The sequence below is a fragment of the Melopsittacus undulatus genome, chromosome 12, assembly GCF_012275295.1.
Source record: "Melopsittacus undulatus isolate bMelUnd1 chromosome 12, bMelUnd1.mat.Z, whole genome shotgun sequence".
Lineage (NCBI taxonomy): Eukaryota > Metazoa > Chordata > Aves > Psittaciformes > Psittaculidae > Melopsittacus > Melopsittacus undulatus.
In genome coordinates this window covers 6,418,856-6,431,094 of record NC_047538.1, presented here as the reverse complement: position 1 = coordinate 6,431,094, position 12,239 = coordinate 6,418,856, and the positions used below count along the sequence as shown (strand labels likewise).

Sequence of the window (12,239 nt, the reverse complement as noted above, 5' to 3'; positions counted from 1 at the left end):
CCGGCCCGGCCCCAGGGATGCTATTGCGGGGCACCGCTATTCCCGCACCGCTGCCGCCGGCCCCGCGGCGGGGAGACACGGGGCGGGCAGGACCGCGGCTCCTCCTCGGGACAAGGCAGACCCACGACTTCCTCCGTAACCCGGAATAACCCCCGCTGCGGAGCGGGGCGAGGGGGGACTCGAACCCGCGGCTCACGGGGAGCTCGGGGTCCCGCAGCACCGGCCCCGCCGAGGCAGCCGGCGGGGGGCGTGGCTATGGGCGAAGGGGGCGTGGCCAGGCCCATAGCCCCGCCCCGCTGCGGGGCGTACTGGGAGCGGAAGCGGCGGCCGCGTTGGAGCCAGGCGGGTGGCATGGCGGCGGCCGGGAAGAGGTGAGTGTGTGGTGGGAGAGCCGGGCCCGGCCGGCCGCGGGGGTATGGGGGGTTCCATAGGGTGCCACGATACCGGTGGGAGCTACCGAGGGTGCTCCGGCACCGGCGAGGCCCGTCAGCGGCTCCTCACCCCCGCGCTGCGGCCGCTCTGAGCACGCAGGGCCGCTGAGTGTCCCATTATCTCCTCAGGAGCCTGGCGGAGCTGAGCCTGGACGAGTTCCTCGCTGCCGGTTCCGAGTCGGAGCCTGACGGTGCTTGGGAGGAGGAGGAGGAGGAGGAGGAGGAGGAAGCAGCCAGGCCCCGCAGAGGGGCTGCGGCGGAGCGGCGGCTGGAGGGGAAGGCCAAGCCGGCGGGGGAGGCCCGGCCGGCTCCGAGGTGAGGGCTCGGCTGGGTGCGCTTCTCGGTGTTGTCTCATTTATGAGCAGGGGGTTCATGCTCTCTGCCGTAGAACGGGCTGGTTCTGGGGCAAGGGGGGTTTAAAAGGGCAGTGGCCACGGTGTGGGGTTATGGGGTACAAAACAGGCAGGTTTTCTGTTGTACCTGGCTCGGTTCAGTAACCGCAGTGAAGAAGCGCTTATGCGTGCTTTTAATCTTTCACAGGGTGTATTGGACTCATGCAAAGCTGACTTTAGTTTTCCCCAGTTTGTGTGTATTTGCTCTAAGCAAAGGACTTTGGTGCAAGCTACAAATGAAGTAGCTCTTAAGCACTGATGAACACCATTAGAAACCAAAGCAATTCTTTAATGCTGGAGTGGATTTTATGAAGCTTTCATTGTCAGGTTTCTCTGGCATTACCTTTCAGTATTCTTTCTAAAGCCTATGAGAGTAACCGAGGGAAATTGAGAACTGATGTTTTGTTTTCATGCCCTGTGATCCCTATCTCATATCTCCATATACTTGTTATCCATAGTTTAGTGCTGCATTAAAATAACCTTTCACAAGTCCTCTAAAGCAGGGATACAGAGCTGGGGCACAGCCCTAATCAGCACTCAAATCAGAGCCAGGTGTGCTTTAGTGCTCAGGAGTTGCTTGTTCCTCTTGCAGCAGAAGTGTGAGCAGTGAATAAATGCCTGTTAATTGTTATCTACCAGGAAGAAGGGAAAAGCATCTGAACACAAAGACCAACTCTCCCGGCTGAAGGACAGAGATCCGGAATTCTATAAGTTCTTGGAGGAAAACGATCGCAGCTTGCTGGATTTTGATGCCTCGGACAGCTCTGATGAGGAGGAGGAGAGGGTGCATGTACCACCTGAGAAACTGGAGGTACTAGGTCCTGTTTGGTGTGCTGAAACCAAGTGTTTCAATTACTTGTTTAATAGTTGAAGATCAGTGTAAGGCTGAAGTGTATTTAGGCTTATAAGGGCACAAAGGGCTGGGGTGGAGCTTCCCCAATGATCACCTGCAAGTGTGCAGGCCTGTAATCAGAAATCAGCTGTGCAGGAGTTTAAGGATGGTCAAAGCAGAGCCTTAGAGTGTGTTTTCTCTCTGGCTTTTGCTTTGTGTCACCTTTCCCAGTGAAGGCTTGTTCTGCTTTAAGTGATATGGTTTCTCCTCTGTGTTTGTTATTGTGTTTATGTAGCAGAGCTCTGACTTCATTAGTGCCTTACAAAAAGTGCTGATAACAGCATCAATAAACTCCACTGCTGCCTTCCTCTTCAGGAGCTACTCAGTGAAAGAGGTGCTGCCAGAAACATGTGTAAATGTTCTCTGTTTTGCTGTTAACTTCTCTAGGTAGCAAGTGATGAAGATGATGAACAACAGGCAAAAGTCAAACAGAGAAGAGCTTCTTTTATCCCTGTCAGCTTGAAAATGGTTGAAGAATGGAAAAGAGCGGCAGAGGTGAGCAGGGAGTTCTCCTTTAAACACTCTCCACACGTGTGGTTGCCTCTAAAAGACCAAACTCTATTTGTTCGTCTTTCACAAAAACCCATAGAGAAGATGTATATCCTTACGTAGTCTTATTCCTAGAGCTCTAAGTACCTCAGCAAGACTTCTCTTTGCAGTGTATCTTGGGTTGCAGGGTTAGAGTATGTGCACTCTATCTGATGGAGGCTTGTGTGCCTCAGAAGGGGTCAGAATGGTTAACTGTGGATTTCATATCCTCTTAAAAGCATTGTGCCTTTGACAGCCCTAGGAACTCTTTTTAGTCCCATTTTTAGTGATGCTGCTTCTGTCTGAGAGGGAGGCAAAGGTCACATTGGATAGTTGCTTGCAGCTGAGTAATTGCTTCTCAACCCCCAACCAATTAAAACCCCTAAAGCTCATTTGAGCACAGGTGGAGACCATTAGCACTCATTAACTCTGCCTTTACACCCTGTTAGGTGCAGCCATTTTGGCAGTCTAACTTACAGTGACTTCCCAGTACTCCATCCCAGTGAGGTGTTTCAGAGCACTGCTTACCTTCCTCCTCATCAATCCTTTCCTTCCTTCCCCAGAGAAACCTAACACCAAAACTGTTCCATACAATCACTCAAGCCTTTAAAGCGGCTGTAGCAACCACCAAAGGAGATGATGGTGGGGCTGATCCCAGCAAGTTTCAAGTCACTGATGCTGCAGGTGAGTTGGTTGCCATGTTACTAGTGTGATAGAGGGAAGTCATTTGATAGGAAAGGTTTAGCTGTTGGAAGAGAGTGGGGATAAGTACTGGCAGGAGTTAACTTACCCTTTCTAGGCTTCATTTCACATAAGTAGCTTATCTTCCTGGTGGTGTCTGTGCAGTGGGATCTCCTCTGGTGTCCCGGAGTGTGAGTGTACCTCTTGGTGTGCATGCCTGGAGCAGCTGGGCTTGGAGGCTGCTGAGGAAAGTACCTCTCTTCATTCACTAGGCTGCTTAGCATGAAGGTGAAGCTAGGTACTATTTCTATGCTTGTAGTATGTGGGGATTTTGGACAACTTTTGCTGCAGCTTCTTGCTGTTCCCTCTTAGAACTAATCCACGACTATTTTGAGTCTCATCAAATAGTGTTCTGCAATTCCAGAGCAGTTCAGAGTTCAGCTGCATTATCAGGTTCACATTCCCCTAGCTGGGACTAGGTAGCTAAATTCTGCATGTCTGGATCTCCTCTTTAGGATTATCATACTTGTAGAACAATAGAGATGCATCCTTCAGTCTTGGCCCCCTTTTACATAAGCTCCAGGGTTTGCAGACAGTCCTGGTTTAGACTCACAACAGCCTGGCTGAGAACAAATATCTTTATTAGTGTCTTTGAGCTGCATATGCTGCAGCCCTGCTTTTACCACTAAATTAGCAGGTACTTTCTCACCGTGTTTATCAGCTTGTTACTGTGTGCCATCTGGAACTGGCACTCTGGGAAGGGACTGCTTATATCCACCTGCTCTCCTTCATTTCTTGCCCAGCGTAGAGCTTTTATATCTCTTTCATTGCTTTTGTTAAAATCTCTTTCTTTAGTACAAGATTTTACATAGAATTCACATATTGTCCATTTCTGTGACTATTTATTAAGAAATGCCTTCAATTTTCCTTATGTCTTGGGGGAGATTGGTATTATAGACTCCTGGTGATGGGTCAGGCTGCTTTTGTGCATGATGCTGTTCAGTCAGAGGGCAAAAAGATGACTCCTGTGCCATGAAGTTGTCCAGCTATAATATTGCTGTTTAGCTGAAGTCTAGGGAAAGTCAAACTGCTCTTCTGTGGAAGCTTCAGGAAATGGAGTAGTTCTGCTATGGGAATTACAAGCTTCAGTTCCTTCAGGAGCTCTTTTCATATTGGGAATATATGGAAAATCATTTACAAATGCTTTATTGTCTTCTTTTAACCAGTGTTCAATGCCCTTGTGTCCTTCTGTATCCGGGACCTCTTCCATTACCTGCAGAAGCTGCTTTTTCCAAAACCCCCAAAGAATAAGCACAAGTAAGTCTGAGATTTGAGAACTGCCAGTGGGATAAAGCTGCTTGGGGCTTGTGAGAACTGCATCGTAGCTGGAAAAGCTGCCTGTGCGTAGGCAGAGTATCACAAGTATGTGACTTGTTAACCCAAGGCTTTAGCAGCTGTATTAAGTCCTTCCCCATCCCCTGGAGGGAACGTTGAGCTAAACTTTAGATTCCTTGTTGACAGTGGTGCCTAGTCTGAGAAGTAAATTCCAGTTCTTTGTGTAAATACCAGTCTGCTTTCTTCTCCAAGCATGACTAGGACAGACTGAATCTTGGGGTGGCCTTGGAGCACTACTTCATGAGTTACAGCAAATGTCTCACAGCTAGTTTGATCCCAAAATAGACTTGCTTGCTACAAGCCAGCTTGTTCTGTTCTCAGGCAGTGGCTGCAGAATGCCTGACTAGAAGATGGCATCAGTGTCATTCAGGTTCGCAACAGGCTTTCTGGTGTCACAGCTCCCTGTATCACACTTCCAGAGATGCTGGGAAGCTCTGAAATGAGTTTTCTCCTGCTTCAGGCAGTTTTCACAGGTTAGAAGTACTTCTGCTCACCCGTAACAGTTGTTACTCCTTTAACTTCTTGCTTTGCAAGCAGTTGTTCACTTGTTGTTCACTTGCAATATACGGAGCTGAACTCCCTTTCTGGTGCTGACATCTAATTTATTTGGGGTTCTTTTAAACCTAAACCCAACTCTTGCTCCTTCCCAGGCTGATTCTCCCTTCCACCAGCCCACTTTGGAGCAAGCTGCGACTGGATGTCAAAGTGTACCTTGGCTGTAGCATACAAGTAAGAAACTTCAGCCTGGTGGTGTTACTGGGGTCAGTCTGTGCATCACGGGGCTCCCATTCAGGATGTTTTGGAATGATGGGCTTTTAGCAGTAAACAACAGTGTTAGAGTTGGTTTTCCCTTTGGAAAGACAGCTACTCTAATTTGAGGATAACTTTATGGTTATCACAATACTGGGAACCTTGGGTATTAGTTTCTGTGCCTTCTTGTGTAGTGGAGAATAAAGAAGACTGGCTAAGACTACTGTGGGCAGAAGCAACCTCAGTGAGTCTGAAAGCCTTGGCCATCTGAGATTGTGTCTATCCAGTTCACTGTTTGGCTTTGGAAGTATTTGGTCTGAAGATGTGAAGGTCCATAGGGTAGTTGGGTCAAAATAAGCAGCCTGTAAAGAAGGGCTGGGTTAATATTCTGGTACTTTCCTGTCTTGATTTGTCTGGAAACTTAACATGTAGTGGGTTTTAAAGCAGGTTGCAGTGTTGTGCTCCTCTATTGTGCATCTTCAGTTCAATTTTTGGCATTATGATCTTGCCACTTGTAATAAATGTGAAGGATGCAATGTTAGTAACCTCACATATGACATTTCCAAGTATGATTGTTTTCCATCCCACTGGGATACTCATCCATCTCCAGTTGCTCGTGTTGTTCAGAGACAGTGGATGGATTAGCTCTGAAGGAGATTTCCACCCCCAGTTAATTTTTTGATTGCTTCGTCATAATCCTCAAATTGGGAATATCAAAACCACAATAACATTTGAAATACTCATTGTTCAGAAGCTGAAGGAAGGGCATATAAGAAGAAGAACATGCTGATGTCTTAGCTGTAAGCTGGCAGAATGACTTAGCAGAAAGAGCCTTTTGTGGTGCCTCTTGCCAGCAGCAGGAGATTGCAGTAGAAGAAAAACTGGCAATGCAGTCCTGATGAGGTATCCCTGGTCCTGTGCTTGCTTCCAAATCCTCTTGGTCCCAGGCTTCACTACAGTGTTCCTCTAGCACAAGATCTTCTGTCCTTTTAGTACGTGAGAGACTTTGCAAAGGAGACCTGCTCAGTCCAGAACCTTTGCAGTGCAAGGAGGAGAATGAGGAGGAAAGTTTAAAGTAGAAGAAATGCCTCTGCTTCCAGCAACTGGGATTGGAGGCAAGAAGGGGCACTGCATCAGGCATGATTTCTCTCCAATTGATGTGACTTTGATTCACTTCACATTAAAACTGCAAACATTTCTGGGTTTGGCTCCAGGTCAACTGAAACAATATAAAGATATTGTTTCTTAATAGCTTTTCTAACCTTTTCCTTGAGCTAGAGTTAACTTCTTGATACCCAAGAGTATTCCAGCTTCCCGTGAAAGAAATCCTGGTGGAATCCAGTAAGTTCTCAAGTTCAGATGGCCTTTTTCCAAGCCTTGTGTAGACTGAGGGTGTCTTCATCGTGCATTGACTGCAGTGAGACAGCACTGGTGTCCTGCCACATGCAAGATGTCTTAAACTGCTTTTGCAGTGTACACAAGTGAGGTTTTATGTGATGAGCTCAGGTGCCATTAACAGTCGAGGTCCAGTAGCTTGAGCTCACATTTGTCAGGATGATGTACTTTCAGGGGTATTATTTAACCCACCACATGTCTGTTTCTTTTCTGACACAGCTTTTGTGAGTTTGCTTGAGCTTCTTTCTATGGAAGGCTGGTATTCCAGGTGTTTATTAACAGAAATACTTGGAAACAGCTTAATGGTAAAAGAAGAGGTGATGGGGACTACTCACTAAATGGAATCATGTTTTCTTCTCCCTCCATAGCTCCTGTCTTGTTTAACAGAAGCCTCAGTTGGTGCAGCAGTCCTTCAGCATGTCAATTCCATAGTGCCTTACTTTTTGTCCTTTCCAAAGCAGTGCCGTGCCCTTCTCAAGGTAAGGTGATGTTCTCTGTGTCATTCGGATCCAAGTTACTTCCTTAACCCCTCCTGATGAGCCTCTTTTGGGATTTGGGCTGTATTCCATGACACCTCAGTTGTTTGTACTCCTCTTCCCTTGCTTTTCTTTTGGTTCTGGAAAGGATTCCTTCTTCTTTTGTGTCACCTTTTCTAGATGTCGTGAAGTGCTGTCACACTGAGGTGAGTGGGCATGTAGCTCTTCATGTAGCTACTACTAATCCCTATGCCAAGTGACACGGAGGTGTTCAGGGGAAGCTGTCTGCTTCCTCAGTGCAGATGGAGTAATTGCTGCCTGTGTGCTGAGTGTGTGTACGTCTGTGATACCATTTCCCTCTCCAGAGCTGGGGGTGGAATGTATTTGCAGCAACTTAGTCACAACTGCTGAGCACTTAAGGAAAACAAAGGGGGTGTGGAAGAGGGCAGCTGGGTGGCATTTAGATGGAAAGCTTCCACACAGCATTTAAATGAGGCTGGGAACCCTTTGATGATAAAGATGACTGCTATACAGTGATGGGAAGCTGGTACACCTCATACCTGGAGGTGTAGCAGTCTGCTCGCTGCTACAATAGGGAGTTTAGAGTAGGCTTTTTCAGCCCTGTGGTTGGAATCTTTCTGATTTCCTGTAGAGTTCATTACTATGGATTCCTAGTTCTTGAGGCACCGGCCATCGTTGTGGTCTTGCTGCAGGGCCTGACACATCCAAGTCAATCTATGCTCTGAACAGGTAAATGCAGGCAGGCCTGGGAAGAGCAAAATCTATTCACTTGCTTCTCAAGAAGTTGAGAGGAGAGACTAATATACAATTGCTTTATGCAATGCAGAGATGTGTAAAACTCTAATGAGTCAGTGGGGGGCTGTCTGTTGGCCCAGACCTCTACATAAACTAACTTACCCTGCTGCAGGTGGTGTGGGTGTTCTTACACTGCACTGGGTGCTCATCATCATGCCTGTACCAGTGACTAAGGATATGGCTCATCAGAAGTGCTGCCTTACACAGGTCCTGTCTCTGCCTGCAAACCTTGTTCTATTGCTTGAATTAATACAGTGAAGGCCTAGGGAACTGGAATTAAGTCAGAGCTATCACAAGGAGATGTATCTTGGGAATTGCAACGTATTTGCCTAGAGGGGAAAAGCACTGATAAATTCAGGATGCAACCCCTGGTGCCCCCTCTCCAGAGACAAATACATTTTTAATAGCATTCTTTGAGGAGCTGGAATTTGGTGCTCATGGTAACTGGAGTTGTATTCTGCAGAATGCAGTGTAAGACCCAAAATCACTCCTTTAGTTGGGCTGGAAGATGCATTGGCCCAATGTGTGATGCAGCGTGATGTTGCTTTCTTGGGGATGATGAGGAAGATTTGGTGGTGCCTGTGCTCAACAGCTCAACTGTGTATTTAGGCCCGTGAATAAGAGTGCATTTATTTTTGACATGTTAGGTTTGGACAGTTTCCTTTATTGCTTATGGGAATGTCAGCCTTGCCTTTTGTGTGGTCTCACAACTGGAGTGTGAGGACAGAATGGCTGCTGGTGCTGTGGCTGATACTGTGACAATACAGCCTGCCATCTTCGTGTCATCTTCCTCCTCACTTGCTTTTATGGTGTGAAGGAGGGAAGCTCAGGCCTGTCTGTAACCAGGAAGGGCTCTTTATTCCTTCACTTACATGTGTCTTTTTATATTCTATTCCAGCAAGCAATTAGTTTGTGGAGCAAAGGAGAGGAGACAGTGAGAGTCCTGGCCTTCCTTGTGCTGAACAAGATCTGCCGCTACAAGAAAGAGCTGTACCTGAGTCCCTTGCTCAAGGTATGGCTGGTACTTTCTGTACTCTGCAGATTTCTTTCTCATGTTACATACAATGACCTTAGAGCAGCCTGTTGGGTAGGGTAAGTGCTGGGGAGGATGCTGGCCACCTCCAGAAAGTCAAACAGGGAAGAACAGAGTGATATCCTGCTTCCTACTACTGTCCTTCCTGCTGGAGGCATTCAGAGTCATAGCAGGGAAGTCTGCTGGTACTTGTCTGTCTGCTGGATAAGTACTCATCTTCAGCCTCTTGAGGGCTTTCCTCAAGTGCTCGCACACTGCTTGGTGCTACTGAGCCACCCTGATCTTTCAGCTAATAGCTGAGGTTGCCAAGTGTAGTTTGCTTAGATACCACTGTTAGAGGACTGTGACCAACCTTACACATGTATGGCTCAAAGCCATCGTACAGTTCTTGCAGAGAAGCACTGATACAGGCAGCTCCAAGCTCTGCTAAACAGAATCTTCCTCATTTTCCCTGAAGAAACAGCAGGCTGGATTATTATTTCTCCATATTGCTTTGAAGTGACTTGTAAAGTACTACTTGAAGTACACTTCACCCCTGGTTTGGGCATACCTGGGTGGGATATGCTAGTGAAATAATGAGTTTGTTCTGTCTTATGTGGTTGTAATCTTGTCTTCTTTTCTGCACAGCAAATGTACATTGCCTTTGTGAAGAACTCCAGATTCACCTCTCCCAATGTCCTGCCCATGATCAACTTCATGCAGCGCACACTGACAGAGATGTATGCCCTGGACACACACACCTCTTATCAACATGCCTTCATCTATATCCGTCAGCTCGCCATTCACCTGCGCAGTGCAATGACCATAAAGAAGAAGGTAGGTGCACATCAGTGTGGAAATAACGTATCCCCCTATGGTAGGGACTGGGAGCTTCAGAGATCACCCTATAGTCTGTGTTATTTCAACAAAGATGTGGAGAAAAGGTACCTGCAGGGTAGGAGTCACTTTTCCCTCCCTAGTTTATAAGAGTTTGTGGTGTACTTCCCATCTTCTGCCTTGGGCACTCTTTTTCCACTCTGAAGCTGCTGTTTACAGCCTGTGTCTCAAAACCTCAAGGTAAAGAAGATTAGGAACCACCCTGGTGTGTGCATCTTTGCAGTGAAGTCCATACTATTTAAAGGACTTAATTGAACAAAGCAGATCAGACCTTTTGGGAGCAGCCCTGATTTCAGCCACCTCCAGTCTGACCTTGGAAATCTGAGTGGAATTGCTAATCCCGGCTTTATTCATGTTTAGCAAAACAGACCCCTATGGATTAATTGTTCAGCTGCTCCCAAACATGGCAGGATTGGTGACCACTTAAATCTGGCTATTCAGACATGGGGATAAATGAGCAGACATAAATGAAGTCTGGGCTGCATATGCCCTAATTGGATTGCATTGGCTTCTTACACCCTGAATTCTGGCCTAGATAAGAACTAAATCCAGTGGATTTCACAGCTGGGGTGGGTTGTTGGAACTCGAGATGACAACTGCACAAATCCCAGCAATAAGCCAATTTAAACTGAGCAGTAGGCGGCTGTGGGGAGTGATTACAAGAGCAGATTGTACCTCTGTTCTATGCAGGAGATGCTGAGAACAGAGCTTCTTGGTACATCTCAGTGACCTGGTGAGAGCTGGGAGTGCTCTACCATTTCCAGCTGCATCTGCTACATAACCAAAGGAGTTTGAGTGCAGAGAGGGGAAATACAGATGAAATCAGATTAATTTCTTGCTGGCTTGAATCTATACTCTGGCATTACACACCCTTTTTCTCCCCTCTCTGGTCTGCAGAGGCCAGAAGACAATTTACAAGGGTGTGTTTAGGGTTCCAGCCTTCCTACCTGTGGGAGACCAGGGACTGTGGCTAAATGGAACAGTTAAAGTTTGCCCAATGCTTGGCCACATCCCAGCAGCTGCTGTGAGCTGGGTTATTAAATCACCCTTCTCAAATGAGCCATACTTGTAAAGAAAAGCAGAGTGTGTGTTGCTCATTACTTCCTTCAAGGCACTAACTAGAACCAAATCATAATGCTGCCAGTGCAGCATCCAAACTTGCTGGATGGTGGCTTAGCCACTAGCATCAGAGACAGCTAAAATGTTAGTTATTCCTCTCTCAACAGTGTCCTCTTGGGGAATGCTGAGTAGAATGAGACTGCTGAGAAACCAGCGAGCTCCTCTTCAATGCCACATCTTCAAGTTTGTGCCTGTGTTCTTGCCTTTCCTGCAGGAGAACTTCCAGTCTGTGTATAACTGGCAGTATATCCACTGCCTGTACTTCTGGTGCCGGGTTCTCAGCACGATCTACCCCAGTGAGGTCATGGAGCCATTGATCTATCCTTTGACACAGGTCATCATTGGCTGCATAAAGTAAGTAGGAGTTTTGTCTTTGGCTACAGTTCTCTCTCTTGCTTGAGGTAGCAGAGCAGTTACTAAGGGGTGTTACTGTTGCATGGTTTGGATTTAACCTTGCACTGTAAGGAATTGAGAGCTGCTTCTGAAGTGTCTCAGCTGAAGATGTGTTGTGAACATCTGTATGTTTAGGTGGTGAGGAAGTTGTGGTGTAGGTTACTCTTTCCTAGGCTAAATTCTCTGTATAATAGAAGTTGCACAGGCTGTGGAAGGATTATCCTTCCAGTTGTACACAGTGACAAAGAGAATGTCCTGACTTGCCTCAGAACCCAACAGTGGCAAAGAACAGAATCAAGTCCTCATCTCTGACTGTGTAAATACAGTTAGAAGATGTATTCTTTTGTGCCTGTTTGTTAGAATTTGAAGAACAAGGACAAGTTAATTGTTTTTAATGTCTCTGCTGAGAATTTGTCTGTTTTCCCATCAGTTTATATATAAATTCATATGCTTTGAAATGGCATTGAGGGAATTTCTGCATCTCTGGTGATCTCTGAAATCCTGTTAGCTCTGTTAACCAGATTCTCAGCTTTAAAACACTACCCCCAGCCTTGAAAACCTCCCAGTAGTGATGAGGATAAGCAGATTTAAATGATCTTTAGAGTATGCCTATATTCCTCTTCTCATCCCCCATGTGCCCAGGCTGCTTCCCACTGCTCTTGTAGAGCTTTAGTTGTCTTGCAGACAAACCTAGGCAGTTTTCTACCTGGCCAGGCAGATAAATCAGCTATGTGGGGCCAAGGGGGGTGAATTGGGTGAATCTCAGCAAGTAGAACAGTTTAGCATCTGTGATGGGCAGGGCTGAAGGACACTTACTGTCTGACAAGGCTTGAGAGATCTGGGAACCCAACAGATGGGTTCTATGATTGGGAAAATAGAACTAAATCCCACCCTGGTTTCCTTACTGAGCCAAGCCAATGTCCAGGATATAAAGAGGGTGGCTCCTTCCTGATCACAGGCATCTCTTCTCAGTGCTGTCCAAATTGGGGCTAGGAAGAGTCTATCTCTGTGCCCCATCCCCTGATGTGGATAGCCTGTAGCAGCTGAGTGGGGTGGAAGAAC

The 12,239-nt window shown here is 46.8% G+C and overlaps 1 protein-coding gene across 1 annotated transcript in view; it reads left to right on the top strand.

The window, feature by feature from the left end:
* Positions 1–314: 314 nt before the first annotated feature.
* The window catches only part of NOC2L (NOC2 like nucleolar associated transcriptional repressor), a 43,387-nt gene continuing 31,462 nt past the window's right edge, over positions 315–12,239 (top strand). Inside the window, exons 1-11 of the mRNA XM_034068625.1 lie at positions 315–371; positions 561–746; positions 1,463–1,634; positions 2,103–2,210; positions 2,807–2,927; positions 4,151–4,241; positions 4,970–5,048; positions 6,833–6,943; positions 8,655–8,768; positions 9,417–9,605; positions 10,999–11,138. Coding sequence (XP_033924516.1) covers positions 352–371; positions 561–746; positions 1,463–1,634; positions 2,103–2,210; positions 2,807–2,927; positions 4,151–4,241; positions 4,970–5,048; positions 6,833–6,943; positions 8,655–8,768; positions 9,417–9,605; positions 10,999–11,138 — 1,331 coding nt within the window. The 5' untranslated portion in view covers positions 315–351. The remainder of the gene's footprint in view (positions 372–560; positions 747–1,462; positions 1,635–2,102; positions 2,211–2,806; positions 2,928–4,150; positions 4,242–4,969; positions 5,049–6,832; positions 6,944–8,654; positions 8,769–9,416; positions 9,606–10,998; positions 11,139–12,239) is intronic.